The following is a 21,576-nucleotide window of genomic DNA, read 5'->3' as shown; positions in this document are numbered from 1 at the left end:
AATCACTGCAAAGACAATAAGAAGCTTATCTTCTTAATCCAGGCCCTGAATCAAGGGTTAATTTTGCACTGATCTAAGAATCCCTGAGAGGGAGGGAAAGAAGTGTGGTACATGCACATCTGTGATGTGTGGTGTGACATGTGGCAGAATGTTACAAGGCTGCCTAAATCCTCCTCTTCCATAGTAGGTGACCTTGGTAATTAACAGTAAAAATGTGACACCTGCTTATAAAAGAGAAACAATGCCCTATCACAAGAAAGGAGAGTCTGCAAATATGCTCTCCTTCTCACCGTTGATCTTCAGGTCTTGATTTCACCAGACTGTCTAAATAGGCCAAAAACTCAGCAGGGTGACGACGACAAAGTTGTATGATATCCGATGGCAAAATGGATGGATAGAACTTGATTAAGGATCGAAGGGCAGATTCCCCAAACTTCTCATATAACCTGTATTTAAAAACAAAACACTTTAGTCTCTAATTCCAATGAAATGATATAACTTGGTTACATTTGAGTTACTTATTACAAATGAAAATAAATATAGTAACAGAAGCTGCCTCATATGCAAATGAGTAAAACGTTAGAGACTAAAATACACAAAAAATGCATGCGCTTTAGTCCATATAAACAACATATAGGACAACTTACCTGGTAGCATAAGCAATCAACACAGGACTGTCATAAGGAACTGCAGCATCTAGTAACTTTAGTCTTGTTGGGAGATCTCCTTCTTCCATCTCCATATACACAGGATTGGAACTTGCCATTTCTGAAATATAAAGCATTTCCTTTTCCCTTTATCTCTTGGGTGGAAATATTCAATTCATGAACATGTTCATTCAGCAATCATTAGTCACATACCTACTGTGTTGACCTACTATGTGAAAGGCCCAGTGTTTGTTAAGCATTGTAGGAGAAACGAAAGAACAAGAGCTGCATCTCTACTTTTAAGAATCTTAAAATCAAATTGGGAGGCAAAGCATATTAGAAGTTTTAAAAAAGACAAAGCAACATATAATTAATATATCAGTGACTATTACTCTTAAAATAATGAGTATCTAGGGCTATACATAGTGACCATCCATATATACACACATCACAAAGCAATATACACTACTATCAATGCCAAGTTGCTCAGTTTTTTTCTAGAACTAGTATTCTTACTCCATCTTTTAAAATTAATTAAATTCAATGAAATTAATTTTAAAATATTGGACCTGTTTTTAAAGATATTGTATAGCAAATAATCATTCTCTGAAGAACAAAAGATTTGACTTTTTGGAACAGTCAAATGTCATTTAAAATCAAGTTTGGTGAATGAAGTAAGTGATGATCTAAAACTATTTGTGGTTTTTTTTTAAATATATTTTATTGCATTTCAGGTTTTGGGGTACATGTGAAGGACATGCAGGATTGTTGCACAGGTATATACATGACAATGTGGTTTGCTGCCTTCCTCCCCATCACCTATATCTGGTACTTCTCCCCATGTTATCCCTCCCCAACTCCCCACCCCCCATTTGTTATTTTTTTTTTTAAAAAAGTATGAATCTAAAGCAAAGTGGGTTTTTTTCCAAGTAGTTTTCTTTTTTAGTTTTTTAGAAATAGGGTCTCATTCTGTCACCCAGGTTGGAGTGCGGTGGTGATCACTGCAGCCTTGAACTCCTGACTCTGTGTGTGTGTGTGTGTGTGTGTGTGTGTGTGTGTGTGTGTGTAGACAGTGTCTTGCTACATTGCGTAGGCTGGTGTGTGTGTTTTGTGTGTGTAGAGACAGGGTCTTGCTACGATGTCTAGGCTGGGCAAGTAGTTTTCAACCAGCTCTGAAGACAAATCCCAAATAACAGTTCCAAAAGCTGTTTCCCATAATTATAACATTAGAAGGGTGAGGCCTCCTCACCAGGTTAAGAGCCAACATTCAATTTCTGATACATGCTTTTTTTAAAAAGTCATTTTTTCCCCCAACCTCATTGTTTCCCATTTGACTGTGTCAGGCAGTAAGTCCTTTAAAGGAATTCAGAGGAGGAAGCCATTCAGAGGTTTGGGGAAGCCTTATGACTGTGTGGGAGCTAAATCAGACATATCCACCTAAATTCAAGTAAGCAGCCACATCACTAAATGATCCACCATGCTTCTTCTAGCCAGCACTGGTAGTAACAACCATCATTCTGTCTAATAGAGACTCTTTTCTGCTCTTCTGTGACCAGGTAGCATCACAGAGATAGATACAGTAAATTTACAATGAGTAATAATGTCACACCTACCTGAGAAGAAATAGCTTGCTTCTTATTTGACACAAAAGACAATCTACCTCAACTCAGAAAAAAAAATTATTATGCTTTTAACTGCTATATTTGAATCAAAGCAGATCTATAACTATGGATCCATGTTTCTAGAAAGCTAAAATATCTTTAAGTAAGATGACATAAAAATGTACCACTATTCACTTTTGGTAATGAATGAAAAGTTTGCTTAAAGTCTAAATCAATTATTAAAATACAGCATCTGTTATTCAAGCAGAATGTGGAATTAAAATTCACTTCAAAAACATGGGACTGGCTGCAGAAAAGGCAATGCATAGTTTTTAGGGTATGAGAGCTGGTTTCTATTATATGTCAGGATGACACATAGTGTGACCTTCAGCCAAGGTAGATACTGCTGGCTGTGCACCAAAGTCTCTGAGGCAGACATGTAAGCAAGCTCTTTACCTATATTCATTCTTTTCCTCCTGGACACCTGGATAGATTACATTTCCCAGTTTCCCTAGAATTCTCACCAATGGAAATGTATACAGAAGAGACGTAAGCTACTACCAGGCCAGGCCTGTAAGACAGCATGTTCTACATGCTTTTCCTGGACACAGCAACCCAAACACAAGCACAACCTTTAAGGGAAGCTGGAGCTTAAAAAAATGGAAGGAACTTGGAATGCTGAATTACCACCTGGAAGACAGCTACCCACTGACCTGGAATATTTGTCCTGGACTGTTACACGAGGAAGAAATACACTTCTGGCCGGGTATGGTGGCTCATGCCTGTAATCCCAGCACTTTGGGAGGCTGAGGTGGGTGGATCACCTGAGGTCAGGAGTTTGAGACCAGCCTAGCCAACGGCAAACCCTGTCTCTACTAAAAATACAAAAATCAGCTGGGCATAATGGTGGGCACCTGTAATCCCAGCTACTGGGGAGGCTGAGGCAGGAGAATCACTTGAACCTGGGAGGTGGAGGCTGCAGTGAGCCGAGATTGTGCCACTGCACTCCAGCCTGGACAACAAGAGCAAGACTCCATCTCAAAAAAATAAAAAGAAAATAAAAAGAAATATACTTCTATTTATGTCTGTGTTACTATGACGTATTTATTATAGCCATTTAGCTACCTAACTAAGATCTCTCTGTGCCTCAGATTACTTATCTATAAAATGAAATTACACCATCTACTCCAAAGATTATTGTAAGGATGAAATGAGGCAATGCTGAAAAGTGTTTACCATGATATCTGGCACACAATAAGTACTCTATATAGTACATTATTTCTGTATCAGTAAGTTACAAGAGGGATTTTCTTCTTTTAATACATCTGCATTTATGAACATTTTACTTTAACCTCAACTTCTCCAACACTGCTCTGCTATTTTCTGAATGTCATTATGAGAGAAATAAAACTAATTTCTAGGGCTGGGCATGGTGGCTCACACCTATAATCCCAGCATTTTGGGATGCTAAGGTGGGAAGATTGCTTTGAGGTCAGGATTTCAAGATCAATCTGGGCAACACAGTAAGACCCCATCTCTACAGAAAATGAAGAAATCAGCCACGTGTAGTGGCACATGGCTATAATCCCACTACTCAGAAAACTGAGGCAGGAGGATCACTTGTACCCAAGAGGTCAAGGCTGCAGTGAGCAAAGATCACGCCACTGCATTCCAGCCTGGGCACAGAGTGAGACCCTGTCTCTAAAAATAAAAAATAGGGCCAGGCACGGTGGCTCATACCTGTAATCCCAGCATTCTGGGAGGCCAAGGCAGGTGGATCAGATCAGGCATTGAAGACCAGCCTGGCCAACATGGCAAAACCCCGTCTCTACTAAAAATACAAAAATTAGCCAGGTGTGGTGATGTGCACCTAGAATCCCAGCTACTTGGGAGGCTGAGGCAAAAGCAAGTGGAGGCTGCAGTGAGCCAAGACGGCACCACTGCACTCCAGCCTGGGCAACAGAGTGAAACTCTATCTCAAAAAAAATAAAATAAAATAAAATAATTTCTTATAATCCAGTTGTAAATTTAACCAATGTCTGAAGAACTATTAAAAGTTAAAATGAATGAAAAACAGAATGGCGGGTTGATCAGAACAGATATGATTTTCTACTTAAATCTTTTTAACCCAAAACTCAAAACTGCTACTGCTTTTTAATACAAATTTCTATCTTTGATAAGGCAATCTGATTATTACCTTTCAATCCTTCAATAAAAGTATCCCAAACGGAAGGGCTATTAGTGTAACTAAGCTTGATACTCTCCTTCACTCTTTTCAAGTCCAGGAGAAAAAAGTATTTCTTCAGGAACTGGCAAGCCAGAACCTCAGGAGAGTACTGTTGCAAAGTGTGGTCCACATGTCCGCTGGTGATTTTGATCTTAGAATTCAATACATTCAACTCCAAACACAATGCTGTCAATTCAGCCAGGTCATTCTGAAGACCACTTGGAATGTTGCATGGAGAACATATTTGAAACAGGTCATTCAAAGGCGCGCTTGAACTCCTTACACATTCACATACTGTTTTATCAACAGTTTCTTCATTGCCTAAAGAGTCCCTTTTTTCTTTTTCATTGTCTTCATCTAATATTCCCTTTTTTGATTCATTAACCAATAGTACATCCTGGTTTGATTTCGTGGATGAGTTGTCAGTATCTGAAATGGCTGAAAAGTCCTTCATGGCAAATGCTTCTTCTAAATGTGAAAGCCACTCCCATAAAACCATTCTCAGAGACTCAGGTTCAAATAAAACCAGAGGGTCCTGTAGCTTGGTCCTATACAAGACAGACAAGTATGAAATTTATGTTTCATGTGTTTTTCTTAAAACAAATTAATTTATGCTAAATAAATCTAGCCAATATAACATACTCATCTGGAATAAATGTTACTTTTCAATTTTTTTTTTTTTTTTTTGAGACGGAGTCTTGCTCTGTTGCCAGGCTGGAGTGCAGTGGTGCTACCTCAGCTCACTGAAACCTCTGCCTCCTGGGTTCAAGTGATTCTTCTGCTCATCCTCCTGAGTAGCTGGGACTACAGGTGTGTACCACTACACCCAGCTAATTTTTTTGTATTTTTCAGTAGAGATAGGGTTTCACCATGTTGGCCAGGATGGTCTCGATCTCTTGACCTTGTGATCCACCCGCCTCGGCCTCCCAAAGTGCTGAGATTACAGGCCTAAGCCACCACACCTAGCCACGTTTCAACTTTTTAAATAAAAATTATCTCAACAAGATGATAAAACAGAGAACATAAACTTTGTAGTGTTTTACTAATTCTTCAATTTTTTTTTTTTTTTTGAGATAGGGTCTTGTTTTTGTCACCCAGGCTAGAGTGCAGTGGCACAAACACAGCTGACTGCAGGCTCAAGTGATCCTCCTGCCTCAGCCTCCTGAGTAGCTGGGAATACAGGTACACGCCACCATACCCAGCTATTTTTTGTATTTGGGGTTTTATTATGTTGCCCTGGATGGTCTCAAACTTCTGAGCTCAAGCGATCCACTCATCTCGGCCTCCCAAAGTGCTGGGATTACAGGCATGAGCCACTGCGCCCAGCCTAATTCTTCAATTTCAATTCCAAATGAGGCTACCTCCGTCCCAAACTGTCTCTAGACCACCACTTATGGTCTCAGAAAGTCATTCCCATTCTGGGCTTGAGTGAAAGCTACCAATCTTCACAGTAGTTTTACACACAAAGTTAGGAATTCTGCAAGTCAAATATCAAAAAATTAATAGGAAAAAAATCTTATTGCTGCCAAGAATAAAAACTCCAAGTGCCTGGGTTTTCTATGTTCCTATTATTCCTAGGAGGGCAACTTGGACTTAAAAGGAAAGACCATTTATAGCAACTTCTCTAATCAACTATCTATTTCATATAAGGCCCACATCAAACTTACAATATAATGATTCACTTCATTTATTAAACTGCCCTGAGAAGTCACTAAAAAAGTTAATCATTATACTCACATTGCTTGTGCTGTTGCTACTTTAAGCTCCTGGAACCTGTCTTCTTCCGGAGGTAGACTAGTTACCTCTTTATCCTCCCTAAGAAAGTGTGAAAAATAACAATAACATTCACAAGAGTCAGACAGGATCAGAGCTTTCTTTTTCTTTTTTTTTTTTTTTTTTTTGAGACGGGGCCTCACTCTGTCACCCAGGCTGGAGTGTAGTGGCCTGATCTTGGCTCACTGCAACTCTGCTTCCTGGGTTCAAGCAATTCTGTCTGCCTCAGCCTCAGAGCTTTCTTAGACAACTATTTCTTACGCTTACTAAGTGGTAAGTATTATACACATGTTACATGAGACAAATAGATGAATATAAAAGGCAGTCCTCCTTAAGCCCTAATTAGAAAGAAAGAAAGGTATGCAAACAATTAAGTATAATTTAAAAAAAGAGTAAGTTGAATACCAAAGGGCAGCTCTTTAAAGAGCACTGTGATATGAAAGCAGAGAATAAATCATTTTTTCTGACTAGGCAAAGGGACACATTCCTAAGGAGGTATTACTTGTGCTACAAAAAATGGTGGGAGAGAATACTCCAGATAGAAGACATAGCATGAAGAAGAGTCGTGGGATATCAGAGCAAACATTTAGTTCTCTGACAGGAGTGGAATTTATAGCACTTAGAAGGATGTGGCTAGAAAGGTAGCTAGGGTTAGACTGAAGGCTGCACTAAGTGTCTTGTCAAAAAATCTGTACTTTTTTTCTATAAACATATGGATTCACTAAGTTATTCTGAGGATTACAAATCTTTTATTTCATCTGACTGTCCAGATACACTGGTCCCATGAGTTTCTCTCTTAATTCCTAGATAAGTACTGAATTTGCTTGCATTTAATGCCCAGATTCCCTGCACTATAAGGCAGAAACGAGAGAGACAAGATACTTCACACTATGCCCAATCAAGGGCTCTGCTACAACTCTACCACAGGACCAGGCTACAAGCATATCATGTGAAGGTACCTGACAGGACATCAATGCCAACTGTTTGATCAACAGTTTCTTCATTGCCTAAAGAATTCCTTTTTTCTTTTTCATTATCTCAATCCAATATTCTCTTTACTGACTCATAAAGTAATAGCACATTCTGGATCTTACAGGCCAGAGAGCATCAGTGACATTCCCAAAGTCACATACTAGTCATAAGCAGAGCTGGGACAAGGCCTACAACCTTGGTCATCCTACTCTTAATCTAATACTCCTGTGAGATCCCAGAAGTTTGAAGAGATTGTGGGGGAGGGAGGGGAGTTGTGCAGGGGATGGAAGAGGTACTAAATTAAAACTCTGCTCAATAGAGCTGCTTCAGGATTGATGTAATTTTTCAACACCTTGTGGAATTCACAATTTTTATAAGCTAGGCAATCTTCAACTAATGAGGACATACATGTGCCTTCTTCAAAAGGACATAGGCTATGGCACAGTGTCCAATCTTTTGGCTTCCCTGGGCCACACAGGAAGAAGTATCTTGGGCCACACATAAAATACACTAACACTAAGAATAGCTGATGAGCTAAAAATAAAAATAAAATAAATTTAAAAATCACAAAAAAACTCATGTTTTAAGAAAGTTTACAAATTTGTGTTGGGCCACATTCAAAGCCATCCTGGGTCACATGAGGCCCACAGGCTGCAGGTTGCACAACCTTGGTCTATGACTTTGTTAAAACTAACAGCTGTGTTCCCTAGAATTTACAGAGATTTATGTGTAAGGGCTTACTCAATGTCTTCCTCCTTTGGGCAGATATCTGAACTCACATCCTCTTCACATGATTGCTCATCACCCCTGAGCTCTGGTCTCACTTTCAGATCAGGGCTTGTGTGAAGGGTGCCAATCTTCTCAGTAGTTTTGCGCACAAAGCTAGAAACACTAGAAGTCAAATACCAAAAAACTAACATGAATAAAAACTTATTACTGCCAAGAATGAAAACTCAGGTTTTCTGGATACAAATTTTGCTTGTTAAGAAGGGTATATTATGACTAGTTAACAGCTGAGTTGCATGAAGCAATTCTTTGTTATTCTGTAACCAGAATGGGGCTGATGACCACATGATGATCATAATTTGTATCCAGTAAAACCCAGATTTTCATTCTTCAGTTTTCTGTGTTTCTATTAGTCCTAGGAAGGCAACTTGAATTTAATAAAGAATATTTATAGCAACTTTTCTGTTCAAATAATAGCATTTCACATAAGGCCCATATAAAACTTACAATATAATGGTTCACTATTTACTAAACTGCCCTAAGAAATCAGTGTTTCAGTTCTAAAGAAAAGGTCTTTAACTCCAGCTGTATCTGTAATATTTCTGTCAACTTAGGCAAAGTAAGCCATGTGATTATCAGCCCCAGGTAGTCACAGAATAACAAAGAATGCTTCATGCAACTCAGCTAGCTGTTAACTAGTCACAATACACCCTTCTTAACAAGAAGTTGAATCCAGTAAGACTCAGATAAGCAGTTAAGTAGCTGTACAAAGTCTTCCCTCTCAAACTCAAATGTCAACCCTGGTCCCATGGAGTAGCTAGAAAGAATTCTGAAAAGACTCCAAGTCTGAACCCAAACTGACCAACTAAAGACTAAAGATACGTGGAAACTACTCCCATCAGACTTTTAATTTTTGATCTCTCAAGGGTGGAGGCACCTAAATCTTTAACTCAAATACTACTAAAACAGAGGGAAGCTGGATTCCCCAAGGTAAATGAGAAGTTAACAGCTTCATATGACAGGTATATGGAAAACAAGAGACTTCCTTTTTTTCATTTTCCATTCTCAGAACAAATTACCTAATGTGACAAATGAAGTAAGATCAGAAATGGAATTAAATGACAAGACTAATTGGTTTACCTTTCTTTGACAGCCTGAAGAGACACAAGAGGAGATGGGGAACGAAATGGTAATGGAATACCGAAGGGAAGAAAAGTTTCATTCTTATCTGTCTCAAACATCACTGGAGCGTGAGAAACATTGTCTAATGAATGGAATCAGGAAGAAAAGAAACAAAATCTAATCACATGAGAGTTGTTTTAATCTTAAAAAAAAAAATTCTGAAATGAATAAACCGCAAGAAATGAAGGATTCAATATCAAAATCACAACTGACTCAGAAACAAATGAGTGGAACACAGGTTTACAAAATGCATGGGATGGTCCACATAAAACACTGAGGCAGGTACCTTCATTTGCCTACTAACCCTGAATCCCCATAAGTAAAAAAGGAAGTTTAAGGTCTCTATTATTTTCTTCTCAACAGTTCAGCCACAGGAATACTTGCACGTCGAAAAAGGAAGGCAATGACCCCCAAAACTGCAGTAATTTTTCATTCCTGATGAAAAATAATTTGGTTAGTCAGGATAAAACCTTCCCACTCTTTTGGTTAATGACCTTTCTTTAACTTTTCCAGCATTTTGATGCATGATCAAAAATAGGCCCTAATGTTAGTCCAAGCGTAAGGGGAAAAAATACAAAACATAAACCAACCCTTCTAGTGGTGAGCAGATCTGTAGATCTGGATGGAAAGTTCTATCAACACGTTAAAAAATATTAACACTTCAGAGAAATTCTGTGCACAAGATTGTCCTGGTAACAAGAACTTGCGGAAAATAATGGCATCACATCAGCAACCAACAACAGACACATTCATCACCTTCATTTGCATGTGAGCCACAGCACTGATCTGGCAGGTCCTCTTCTTGCTGTGAGATGAATTCTTTAAATCTCTCATCTTCTGAGAGGGTTTGGCTGTGAAGAGAGCAAGAGTCTTCATCTGACTGACTGCCTCTTCTACTACTAATGACACGATAAATACCAGAGTCCAAGATGCTGAAACTTTCCTAAAAATTAAAAGAATTTCAAAAATATAAATTAAAAATTTCCTTTATAACATTAATAGTACTTTTTCAGAGAAATACCAACACTCAAGTGAAAAGTTAATAACAACCATTATGGCTTATTGGAACAAACTGGTGAGCAAGGCTTAGGCACCTGGCAGCTGGGTCACTCCATGTGCTAGTGGCATCAGCTGCCATATTTCTCTAGCTTGTCTTCATAAAGTATGGCAGTGAGAATGGGGATTAAATGAGATAATCCTGAGCTGCATTCAGGCTCAAATTAGCATGAAGCACCTGAAATCACATATTAGAGCAACAGAACTTATGCTGGGAGCTATATGAGTATATCAGGGAACAGAAAATAATAAACAATGACAAAATAAAATGTGGCTCCAAGACAACCTAAATGGAGGCTTCACAGAGCTATCCGGTAGCTGAACAAAAGTTCACCCCTTCTCACCAAAACATCTAAATGGAAATCTAAACAACAAATCTGGGGAGCCTAGAGGTAAATAAGTACAACTGAAGGTGGAAAAATCTTACCCTACAAAATCCTTTAAAGGTGAGAGTACTTACATGTGATGAAATGGAGCTTCTTCTACTGCTACAAGCTGAATCCAAAGGTTCAAATTTTAAGATCAATTCCTCCAGTTGAGAAATTAGATCACCGTAGGTGGCATGGTCTAGCTGAGATTTCAAATGCTCCAATTTATCTACAGTCAAAGTTTTTCTTGCCTAATAAAAGGATATTGCAATGGAATAGCTTACTATTTGTAAGTAAATCTATATTCAAATGGCTACTATATTGAAAGAGGTCTTATATAGAACATAAAACTTCAATGGTGCTTTAAAAAGGCTTAGCAAGCTAGTGAAAGATTTAATGAGAATTTTCTTAGGAATTAAGAATTTAAGGCTGGGCATGGTGGCTCATGCCTGTAATCTCAGCACTTTGAGAGGCCAAGGTGGGTGGATCACTTGAGGTCAGGAGTTCAAGACCAGTTTGGCCAACATGGTGAAACTCTGTCTCTGCTAAAAATACCAATAAAAAATCAGCCAGGCATGGTGGTGAGCGCCTGTAGTCCCAGCTACTTGGGAGGCTAAGGCACAAGAATCAAGAATCGCTTGAACCCAGGAGGTGAAGGTTGCAGTGAGCCAAGGTCAAGCCACAGTACTCCAGCCTGGGTGACAGAGTGAGACTCTGTCTCAAAGAAAAAAAAAAAAAAAAAAGAATTTAATTAAGATTTACAGTATACACAATTATCCCCCTTAAAAACAAGTTCTGAAACAAATAAATTTGTGTGTAAATTTATTTTAAATAGAAATTGTACCCTCTCTCTTACCCTCTATCCACCCCTAGATGTATCTATCATGCTTTCTATGGGCATGTATTGCTGTATCTGTAGGTCATACAGACAGGGCTAATAAAATCAAGCAACTCTATAACACAATTTTGCAAGCTAGGATAGTTTTACCAATCCATGGTAAAGATGTCTAGGTAAGCTCTAACTCACTCTGCTGGCAATGACAGAATTTTGGAAAAGACAGCATGTGCGAGCAGCCAGGTTCCATAGGCCTCTTCTTAGCAGGCGTTCCACACAGCGCTCCACAGATATCAGGGAGAGATGTGAGACTTTCCCATTTAGGTGCAAACAGAACAATTCATTCTTGCAGACAGCCACATCCTGAATATCTACAAAAACCACAGGTGTGAACAGATAAAATGTTAACCAAATACCCCTTACAATTTTAAAAGGGCTGAAATTATTCTAATAAATTCATTTCTTATGTAGGGTTTGGCTTGACTGAAATTCATCTCTATTTTTGTACTTGCAGTTTAATGAAGAAATCATTTTAGACACTATTCTAAAAAGATCAAGAATAAAAGATGTAAAGAAAGAACTATATCTCTCTAACCTAAAGTCTTATGTTTAAAAATGCTGTTTTCTGTGAAAAGGAATTGGGACATTCCTTTTCACAGAAAAAGAGGATAATCTACATTAGAGGCCAGACTATAAGGTTCCTGAGAGTTACAACCAGGTCCTCAATGAATGGATTTTAACACGGTATGTAAATAAATATACAGTTCATGAGAAAATATCGCCTTCAAGAAATTATCTGTCTTGGCAGAGTATCTTGAAAGAACTTAAAAGACTAGTTGTCAAGAGACATACTTAAGAAATTTATGCCACAAAAAAAAATCACTGTTGATGAGACCAAAGTAATGATTTCTTCCTCTCTCTCCTTTTTTGGTTTTTACAAAAGTAGAAAAAGAACCAAAAAGTCAACATACACTCTCTACTGAGCAGCAATGGTAAAAATGCTAGATTTCTCCCATTTCTGGTTTTAACCCAAAGAATATAGAGATTGATTTTCTGTCTCAGTCACATATAATGGCTGTTGTTCCCACAAGAAAATGTTGAACCCCAAACTATAAAGATACAAAATGGGAATCAAAGCAAGACTTCTGGCAGGGATAAAGACTCAGGGCAATAGAGGGAAAAAAATTAACCTGTTTGTTCCTTTGCAGCAGTTACTAACGAAAATTGCATTTAAAATTACCCATGAAAACTGGAGGACATTATGTTAAGTGAAATAAGCCAGGAAAAAAAAGTTAAAGACTACATGTTCTCACTCATATGCAGAAGCTAGAAAAATGTGATTTCACAGAAGTAAAAAAGTAGAACAGAGGTGACCAGATTCTGGGAAGGCGAAGAGGAAGGGGGAGACAGGGAAAGACTTGTTAAAGGATACAAAATTATAGCTAGATAGGAGGAATAAGTTCTACTGTTCCATAGCATTGTAGGATGACTATAGTTAATAATAATGCATATTTTCAAACAGCTAGAAGGATAATGAACGTTCCCAACACAAAGAGCTAATAAATGTTTAAGATGATAGATATGCTAACTACCCTGACCTGATCAGGGTACTCTATCTACTGTATGTATTGAAACATCACTATGTACCCTATAAATATGTAAAATTACTATGTGTTAATTAAAAAATAAATAAAATTACTGATGAAAAAATAGTTGAATACAAATTCACAAATGCATGTTTGGAAAGTACCTTACAATGGGAAACATCTATGATCAACCTTTAAAAGAAATGTGGCCAGGCGCGGCGGCTCACGCCAATAATCCCAGAACTTTGGGAGGTCAAGGCGGGCGGATCACCTGAGGTCAGGAGTTTGAGAGCAGCCTGCCTAACATAGCAAAACTCCATCTCTACTAAAAATAACAAAAATTAACCAGGCGTAGTGGTGCACGTCTATAATCCCAGCTACTCAGAAGGCTGAGGCAGGACAATCACTTAAACTCGGGAGGCGGAGGTTGCCGTGAGCCAAGATCGCACCAGTGTACTCCAGCCAGCCTGGGTAAAAGAGCAAGACTCTGTCTCAAAAAAAAAAAAAAGTTACCCCATCCTATTTTTCAACTTCTTAAATTACAAGAGACTCCTTCTACAATAATCAAATTTTCATAAGCATGAGATTAAAAATTACATAAAGTAAAACAGAATTACCTTTGACTTCACTCCAAAGAAGTACTTGAACATTCTGAGGAATGAAAATATAAATTCCTCTTTCTGTCCAAGTCAGCACACAATGCTCACTGCAAGAGAAAAAATCAAGAGAATTCGAGTGGGCTAGGATATAAAAGTTTATAATTCCCTGAATTCAGATCCTCATATTAGCCATTAAAGTAAAATCAGACTGTACAAAGAAAACACAAGAGTGATCCAGCTAGTCAAGTCCTAACAACTCCTTTCTGTTTGTAACAACAGCCCACTAACAAATAGTGTACTGTGGTGCCAAACTGGAAAAATTCAGACACATATACTAGATATTTTCCAGAAAAAGAAAAGGCTCAGTCGGGCGTGGTGTCTCATGCCTGTAGTCCCAATACTTAAGCAGGCTGAGGGGGGTTGACCACTTGAGGTCAGGAGTTCAGGACCAGCCTGGCCAACATGGTGAAACTCTGTTTCTACTAAAAATACAAAAATTAGCCAGGCATGGTGGTGCACGCCTGTAATCCCAGCTATTCAGGAGGCTGAGGCAGGAGAATCACTTCAAACCGGGAGGCAGAGGCGGTTGCAGTGAGCCAATATTGTGACACTGCACTCCAGCCTGGGCGACAGAGTATGACTCTGTCTCAAAAAATAAGAAAAAAAGAAAAGGCTGGTATCCAGAAAAAGAAGAGCTTAGGGACTTTTACCTAATGTTTGTTAAAACAGCTGAATTTTCCATACTTGACATGATAGGGGCACATTTAAAACAAAGACTAACATCTTACTGCCAATCATTACTCCAGTGAGCCACTTTTAGGAACAGTAATATTTTGATGTCATTACTTGTGTGTGGGCAACAAAAGGCTGAGAATTTCTGGTCAACAATGTGCCAGGAGCTTTATTAAAGGCTCTGTTTATATTACCTAACTTTGTAGAAGCCAACTGAGGTAAATATACTATTCTTATTTTATTAAAAAGATAAAAAACTAAAAATTAAAAAGATTAAAAAGGCTCAGAGAGAAAAAATATGTCAAAGGCCACTGAGCATGAAATGTAGAAGAGTCAGAATTTATAGCAAGGATAGTCTGGAACCAAAACCTGGACTTTTTTCCTATATAACACAGAATCTATTTCCTCCCCTACTTATCTTCACTAACCTACCCACTATTATCTGGAATCCTAACTATTCCACTTAACTGGATTCTCAAAAAGTCACAGATTCCCAAACTGCCAAACCCAATAACCCTTCACCACTTCCCATTTTCTTAATCCCAAGCAGAAGCCAACCCTGCTAACTGTTCTCTTCTTTTTGAACCTCACCTTCCAGGACTCTGGAACACTGCATTTTGTTGGTTCTCTTTCTCTCCAGTCCTCTGGTACTCTCTCCACTTATCTTTTTCTATAATCACTTATCATATAAATATATCTCATATACTTCATTTACTCTCTCAAGGCTGCTACTATGTTTTATATACCACTGGTAATCTCCACTTCTTAATGCTGGTCAGTACATTCTCCAACTTACAGTTTTCTTTATCTAGCCACCTTTCAAGAATCAGAAGTTCTACTTCCCTCTGAAATCCTCCCTTACAGCCCACAGCACTCACCCTATTTCTTGTACTCAACCTATTTCTTACACTCTGCTCATATGGCACTTAATCATATACTGCACTGTCACAACTCTTACTTCTTATTGTTGTTAAACTTTTTGGAGAAGTAAATCACATCTCTCCATTAAATTATAATCTTAAGCACAGGGACCCTATTTTTTTTCCTTTATGTTTCCAGGAGTACTAAAAATGGTTCCACGTGGCTATGAAACTAACTGATTTTTAACAGGAGCTGGGTCTTCATTTAAGTGTTAACATTTTGTCAATAAGAAAGACCAGACACAATTCCTACAGGAAAGTAATCTTTGTCATAAAATGGAAGAAATGGTCAGAATCTTAATCCAAAGTAAAATTGAGAAGGCTGCCATCAAGAGTCAGAGGAGAGAAAAAAAAAGGAGCCAGAGGATCCCTGAGTAAAGAGATACAGGACCATAATTTTGATACTGAACTTGACATTCAGCTTGGAAAATTCCTTAGGAGTAGCAACCTAGATTAGATGGGGGACTGAGAACTGGAACTTAGATAAAAGCTGATACTTGTAATTTAGACATGTTTCATCCGCTTATCCCTTCACTGATAATAAATGGGAACACAAGCCTAACAGCATTGTTTTAGAAGTCTGAGAAAGGAAAGTGATACCAATGTACCCCAAAGAAGGAAACAAAGTTCATAAGGATGGGATTTATGGGTTGCAACAGTAAAAGTCTCATAGGGCACAGTGTACAAATGAAAAAATAAAAATAAAAAACAGGAACAAAAAGAAGCCCTCCTCTTCTTGTTTTTCAAATAAACTGTTTGCTGAATTCACTATCATTTGAGAGCCTTCTATGTGTCTAGCACTGCCCATAGAAAAGGAGTTAACAATCTGATGCTGGGATGTATATTCATAATACAACAAGAGAGTGGCAATGATAAAGGAATGAATATGGTTTGACAATAGTACATGCACAGGAACAGGTGTCTAATGAAAGCCTCTTGGAGGAATCAGCAGAGGTTTCAAAGTGGCATTAATTGTTGCTTAAGCTGAGGCATAGGCAGAGCCAGATCATCAAAGGCTTTGTCTACAATGGTAGGGACTGTAATAGGAGCTTTAAATAGCTACAGTAAAAAAAATAACTCTATCTGGAGAGCTAAGTGTATTGTGGCCCAATTACTAGAAAACATACCCTTGGGTACTTTGGGAGGCCAAGGCGGGTGGATTGCCTGAGCTCAGGAGTTCGAGAATAGCCTGGGCAACACAGTGAAACCCCGTCTCTACTAAAATGCAAAAAATTAGCCTGGCATGGCGGAGGCTGAGGCAGGAGAACTGCTAGAACCCGGGAGGCAGAGGTTGTTGTGAGTACTGTCGCACCACTGTACTCCAGCCTGGGCAACAGAGCAAGACTCCATCTCTTAAAAAAAAAAAAAATACTCTTGGGTAAGGGACTTCCCCACACCCTGCACATCACATCATAGTCAACAAATATTTATTAAGCATCTATCATGTGCCACGCATTGGGCCAAGCATTGAGAAAACAATAGTGAGCAAAACAGAAATAAAGCCCTCATAGAGCTTACTGTTTAGAATAAGACATGTATATTAATATGTAATTATAAACTGTGACGTCCCATAAAGGAAAAATGCTAAAGGAGGAGGAGTTTTTTATATGCTTCATCTAATTACGGGCAAATAAATGTCTTTCTCTAGTAATTTTAATGATGAATTATGGAGTTACTAAAGTGTTATAATGTCTATAATTCACTTTTTTTTTTTAAATAGAGTCTTGCTCTGTGTCCCAGGCTGGAGTGCAGTGGTACAATCTCAGCTTACTGCAACCTCCACCTTCCAGGTTCAAGCAATTCTCCTGCCGCAGCCTCCCTGGTAGCTGGGATTACAGAAGCATACCACCACGCCTGACTAATTTTTATATTTTTAGTAGAGATGGGGTTTCTCCATGTTGACAGGCTAGTCTCGAACTCCTGACTTCAGATGATCTGCCCGCCGCAGCCTCCCAAAGTGCTGGGATATGGGCATGAGCCACCACACCCGGCCTTATAATTCACTTTTAAATACTTTAGTGTAGGAAGTATGACAAATACATAAACCAGTTTTTATCCTTGCCCTTAGGGGCAATTAGTTAACATTTTAATTATTTTTAATAATTGAAAGAACTGACTCAGGTGTTCACACTCCAGTGTACCATATAACAACCTCATACAACACCTGCTGAATCTGCATCAGAGATCTTACTAACTAGCCTAAGGGATATCAGAAATAATTTTTTATTAATGAAATAAATAGAATTCAAAACCCATATATTGGGTAGAAATCATACACTGGCACTCTTCCTCTTGAAGAACAAGGTGTAAGAATTGTGGGCCCAGCAGTTGACAACTTTCAGGGTAGCACTTTGTGCTGGACTTTGTAACTAATCCAGCTAGAAAGTATATGGCTGAAACTGCCTCCCGTAGATCTTTTGTGCAAGTTTTTGTCAGAGTACCTACAGGATAGAGAGCTGAAATTTCACCAAGTGTACAAGAACCAGTTCTACAACTATTTTTGTGCCTGCTTGCTAAGAAACATACAACTGTGTGGCACACTTTGATCTGGGGCTTGCTTTCATTATAGCAACCCACCAGATAGAGGAGGTTATAAGGAGGTCAGTAGAGCTATCTTAGCTCCAATTGTTAGAAGTTTCCTGGCAATTATAAACTCTCCAATTGGCTTGGAAAGAGAAGTGTATTTCTAGGATCTTTCCATTCCTTTTAAATACATGTAACATAATTATTTCCTAACTTTCTAAAAATAATTTAGTGCAAAAATAACCTTAAAAAACTACCTCTGAACAAGAAACAAAGATAAAAAGCTAAGTATTCTTCCCCTCCCCGCCAAATCAAAGGAAAGGAGAAACTTACCTAAGATGTAAGAGTTTAGGGAAAGACAAAGATTGAGAGGCTCCAATTGTATGATCATACTGAGGTTCTGATCTAGAAAGTAAACACATTTGTTAATGAGTTTATCACAACATAAAATTATACTTTTCCCAATATACAGAAATTTTTGCCTACAAAACAAATTCAAGAGCCTACCTGTATCTGCCTTATTCAACTCACTCTACTCATAGGAAAGGTAATTGATCAAAGACTTTTTTGGTTTTTCTGAATCTTTTAATAAATAACCAACTTCATTCTGAAAAGGTGTAATAAAATCTTTAACACATATAGAATACTAGAGATTTTCACCCAACCTCTACATAAAAGCTCTTCAAACATTGTCAACCAGCAATACAAATCATTACCTTAGAGTAATCACAGGGAGAGGCGGCAATGAGAGAAGTTTCTTGAACTGATGTGTACTTAAAACTTCTCCATCAAAGTTCACTTCCCACATCCTAGAGCCTGGGCGAGCACAAAATATGAGAGGTTGCTGGCCTCCAGAACATCTTCCAGGAAAGAAGCAAGCTCCATATTCCCCATCTCTTTCCTTGTTTCCGATTTTCCAAAACTTTTCTCTAATATCCGGAAAGGAAGAGAAAAGCGTATTTACTTACAAAAAAAAAAAGTCAAAAACAATGGCACTACAAATCAGCATGGGCATAATAACTTCACTCACAATGCCTTCTCCTTCATTCATATTACCAATATACTCAAAAAAACAATAGAAAGGAAAGATCAAAATAGAGTTCTGGCTCTGATTTGCCATTAGCTATTTCTGTGACAGGAAGCAAATCATTTCATATTAGTACTCAAGTTTATTACCTACAGAATAAGAGGCTTAGAATTAATGTGAAAGCTCCTTTCAAATCTAAAAGGTGAGTGCTACCAAACTATTTCATACATTCTTGAATACTACAATTGCTTCTAAAGTCACTTTGTAAAATGTTCTTTGGACACTTTATGGAAGCTACTAATCTACTTCTCCAACCCTGTCTCCCAGTCACTTCCTAACCACAAACACCCAATAAACTTACTCTTTCCTCAAAAACCCAGGTCCTTCTGAAACTCTGCACTGTGGAGCATTCTGTTCCTTTAGGATTACATGAGTTAGATATATAATAGAGCTTAGTACACTGCCTGGAAACATGGAAGATGATAAGGATGAGGGAGATGTCTCAACAGTTTTTACTGTTACTGTCTTTTAATAACAGTAAAAACTCCTGTTACTTACTCTTCATGATTCATCATTCCTCCTCACAAACTTTCTTTGATTCCCATATATGGAATTACATGCTTCCCATGCTTTGCCTTCATAGCACTTATGACATGATATACGGCAATTATGTCTATCTGAACAGTTGATCGTGACTTTTCAGGACAAAGGACACTTCTTATTCCCCTTTGAATTTCCAGTGTATAGCACAGTATCAGGCCTACAAAATGCACTCAATACACTGTAGAGTTCCATAAACTCAATCTCTTTTATTGAAGAGTGATCTAGTATGCTTTCTAGCATGAATTTACTAGATAACCTCAGAAAATTCAATAAATATTTCTGTATTTATTTGCTTTATGAATAAAATATAACATTTGCTTTAAGAACACAAGTGTAAGAGTGCTTTGAAATGTATACAGAGCAGTACAAGAAGTATTGGTTTTATCATTTATATTCCTTATTTGGGAAATAAATTTCTTACTTATTTTATATCCCCTATGGTACCTAATATAGTGTTAAGGATCTGAAGGAATATAATAAATGTTTGCTGAGTGAAAAATGCAATCAACTCATTATCATTTGTATACTCATTAATCTTACTTTCTATTATTTTTCAAACAATATGTCACAGGCACAAAGTTGAGTATTTTCACATATGCTACCTTAGTTAATCCTTAACACTAAATTTACATGAAGCAAATTCATATCTATCTCTTTGGCTAGTCACTAGGAGTCCTGGCTTTAAAAAATATATATTGGTTTTTGGGAGGGAAAATAAGTTGAAACAAAAAGATTTTTTAAAATAAGTATATATTTTATTATACTATCCATGTCCCCAAAAACTGAATTCTAGCTAACAAAAAGTAGGCACATATAAACATGTTATTTTTACAGTAGGTTCTACGATACTGCCATCTAACTTCAGTTACGAAATAGGTACATGGAGGTTGATTATACAATCCTCTCTTATTTTGTGTAGGCTCAAATCTCTCCAAAACAAAATTTTAAGGGGAGATGGTCCTGAGAAATATGACAGCTGCCAGGTCCAGTGAAAAAAAGAAATGGCCAGTGAAAATTTCCTTGCAGCGAGAATGGCTGAGAATTTTGGCACAGTGATGCATAATATTCACTTTCAGCTGTTTGCTATTCCGCTCTGGTATTTCACGGCTACCTCTAATGCACTCCTTTGCCATTCACTGGATCTCTGGCTCTACCCTTGAGATTTTGATGAAACACTTATCTTCATAAAGCTCTTAATTATTCTTCATCTGATTTTACCCTTTAGTAAAATTCTATTAAAACAAATTTTTAAAACCACAAAACTCAAAGAAGGTTTCCTCCTTCCCCCTATAAAAACAGGCCTTTGGCCTTTTCTCATGGTGCTTAGAATATGCCTCACAGCAGCAGGCTCAAGGAATACTTGTTTTAGTCACCCACTGGACTGTCTTAGACTCCTCTATCTCCTCTTTGCTCTCTAACATCAGCTTGCATACAACCGGTTCCTTAACATCTGTGTAGCCAAGGGCAGCAGTTCATGCCTGTAATCCCAGCACTTTGGGAGGCTGAGGCAGGAAGATCACTTGAGCCCAGGAGTTCAAGACCAGCCTAGGTAACATGACAAAACCCAGTCTCTAAATAAAATACAAAAAATTAGCAGAGCATGGTGGCATGTGCCTGTAGACACAGCTACTTGGGAGGCTGAAGTAGGAGGATCACTTGAGCTGGGGAGGTCGAGGCTGCAGTGAGCCATGATCACACCACTACACTCCAGCCTGGGGGACAGAGTGAGACAAGTATCAAAAAAAAAGGAAAAAAAATCTGTGTAACTAATTGATGGGGCTTGAGGTAGACAACTTCTAAGTTCCTTCCGGTTCTAAAATTCTGCATTTCTGATGACTAATGGTTGGTCAATATACCTTTCAGTGTCACACAGGAAGGATCGAGTAAGTGAAGATATAAGTAGCCTTCCATCCAAATAATCTAACTGTACAACACAGGAGTCAACTGTTGTTATTGTCTGAACAGGAAACATCACAAAAGCAGCAGCTGCCTAAAGGCAATGTGAGAAACAAAATAAAGTTTATTTAATCATAACATACACATGTAATCTCTTTACCTTATAAATGAAGATAACTTGAATAACAAAATAAAATTTTCAAATAAGCTAAAATTTAATTTGCTTGTAAGAATATCAAAGTTTCACTCACTTAATTTGGTACCTAACTGCAGAAGAAAATTCTTAAGGCTCTGTTTGTGATT

General features: G+C 38.0%; 1 protein-coding gene across 4 annotated transcripts in view; it reads right to left on the bottom strand.

Annotated features, from left to right (window-relative positions):
* Window positions 1-21,576, bottom strand: part of HPS5 (HPS5 biogenesis of lysosomal organelles complex 2 subunit 2) — a 43,294-nt gene that overhangs the window by 8,991 nt on the left and 12,727 nt on the right. For all 4 annotated transcript variants that reach the window (XM_021675176.2, XM_064365121.1, XM_064365122.1 and 1 more), the window contains 13 exons: window positions 21,234-21,367; window positions 18,464-18,676; window positions 18,081-18,152; window positions 13,591-13,679; window positions 11,580-11,758; window positions 10,645-10,803; window positions 9,885-10,071; window positions 9,087-9,210; window positions 7,962-8,111; window positions 6,213-6,290; window positions 4,446-5,023; window positions 648-768; window positions 291-446 (listed from right to left, as the gene is read on the bottom strand). In XM_021675176.2, the coding sequence (XP_021530851.2) occupies window positions 291-446; window positions 648-768; window positions 4,446-5,023; window positions 6,213-6,290; window positions 7,962-8,111; window positions 9,087-9,210; window positions 9,885-10,071; window positions 10,645-10,803; window positions 11,580-11,758; window positions 13,591-13,679; window positions 18,081-18,152; window positions 18,464-18,676; window positions 21,234-21,367 (2,240 nt within the window). The remainder of the gene's footprint in view (window positions 1-290; window positions 447-647; window positions 769-4,445; window positions 5,024-6,212; window positions 6,291-7,961; window positions 8,112-9,086; window positions 9,211-9,884; window positions 10,072-10,644; window positions 10,804-11,579; window positions 11,759-13,590; window positions 13,680-18,080; window positions 18,153-18,463; window positions 18,677-21,233; window positions 21,368-21,576) is intronic.

Source organism: Aotus nancymaae, unplaced genomic scaffold (assembly GCF_030222135.1).
Source record: "Aotus nancymaae isolate 86718 unplaced genomic scaffold, 86718_ANA_hifiasm-v0.15.2.pri h1tg000059l, whole genome shotgun sequence".
Taxonomy (NCBI): Eukaryota; Metazoa; Chordata; class Mammalia; order Primates; family Aotidae; genus Aotus; species Aotus nancymaae.
The sequence above is the reverse complement of the archived record's forward strand: the minus strand, read 5'-3'. Positions and strand labels throughout refer to the sequence as shown.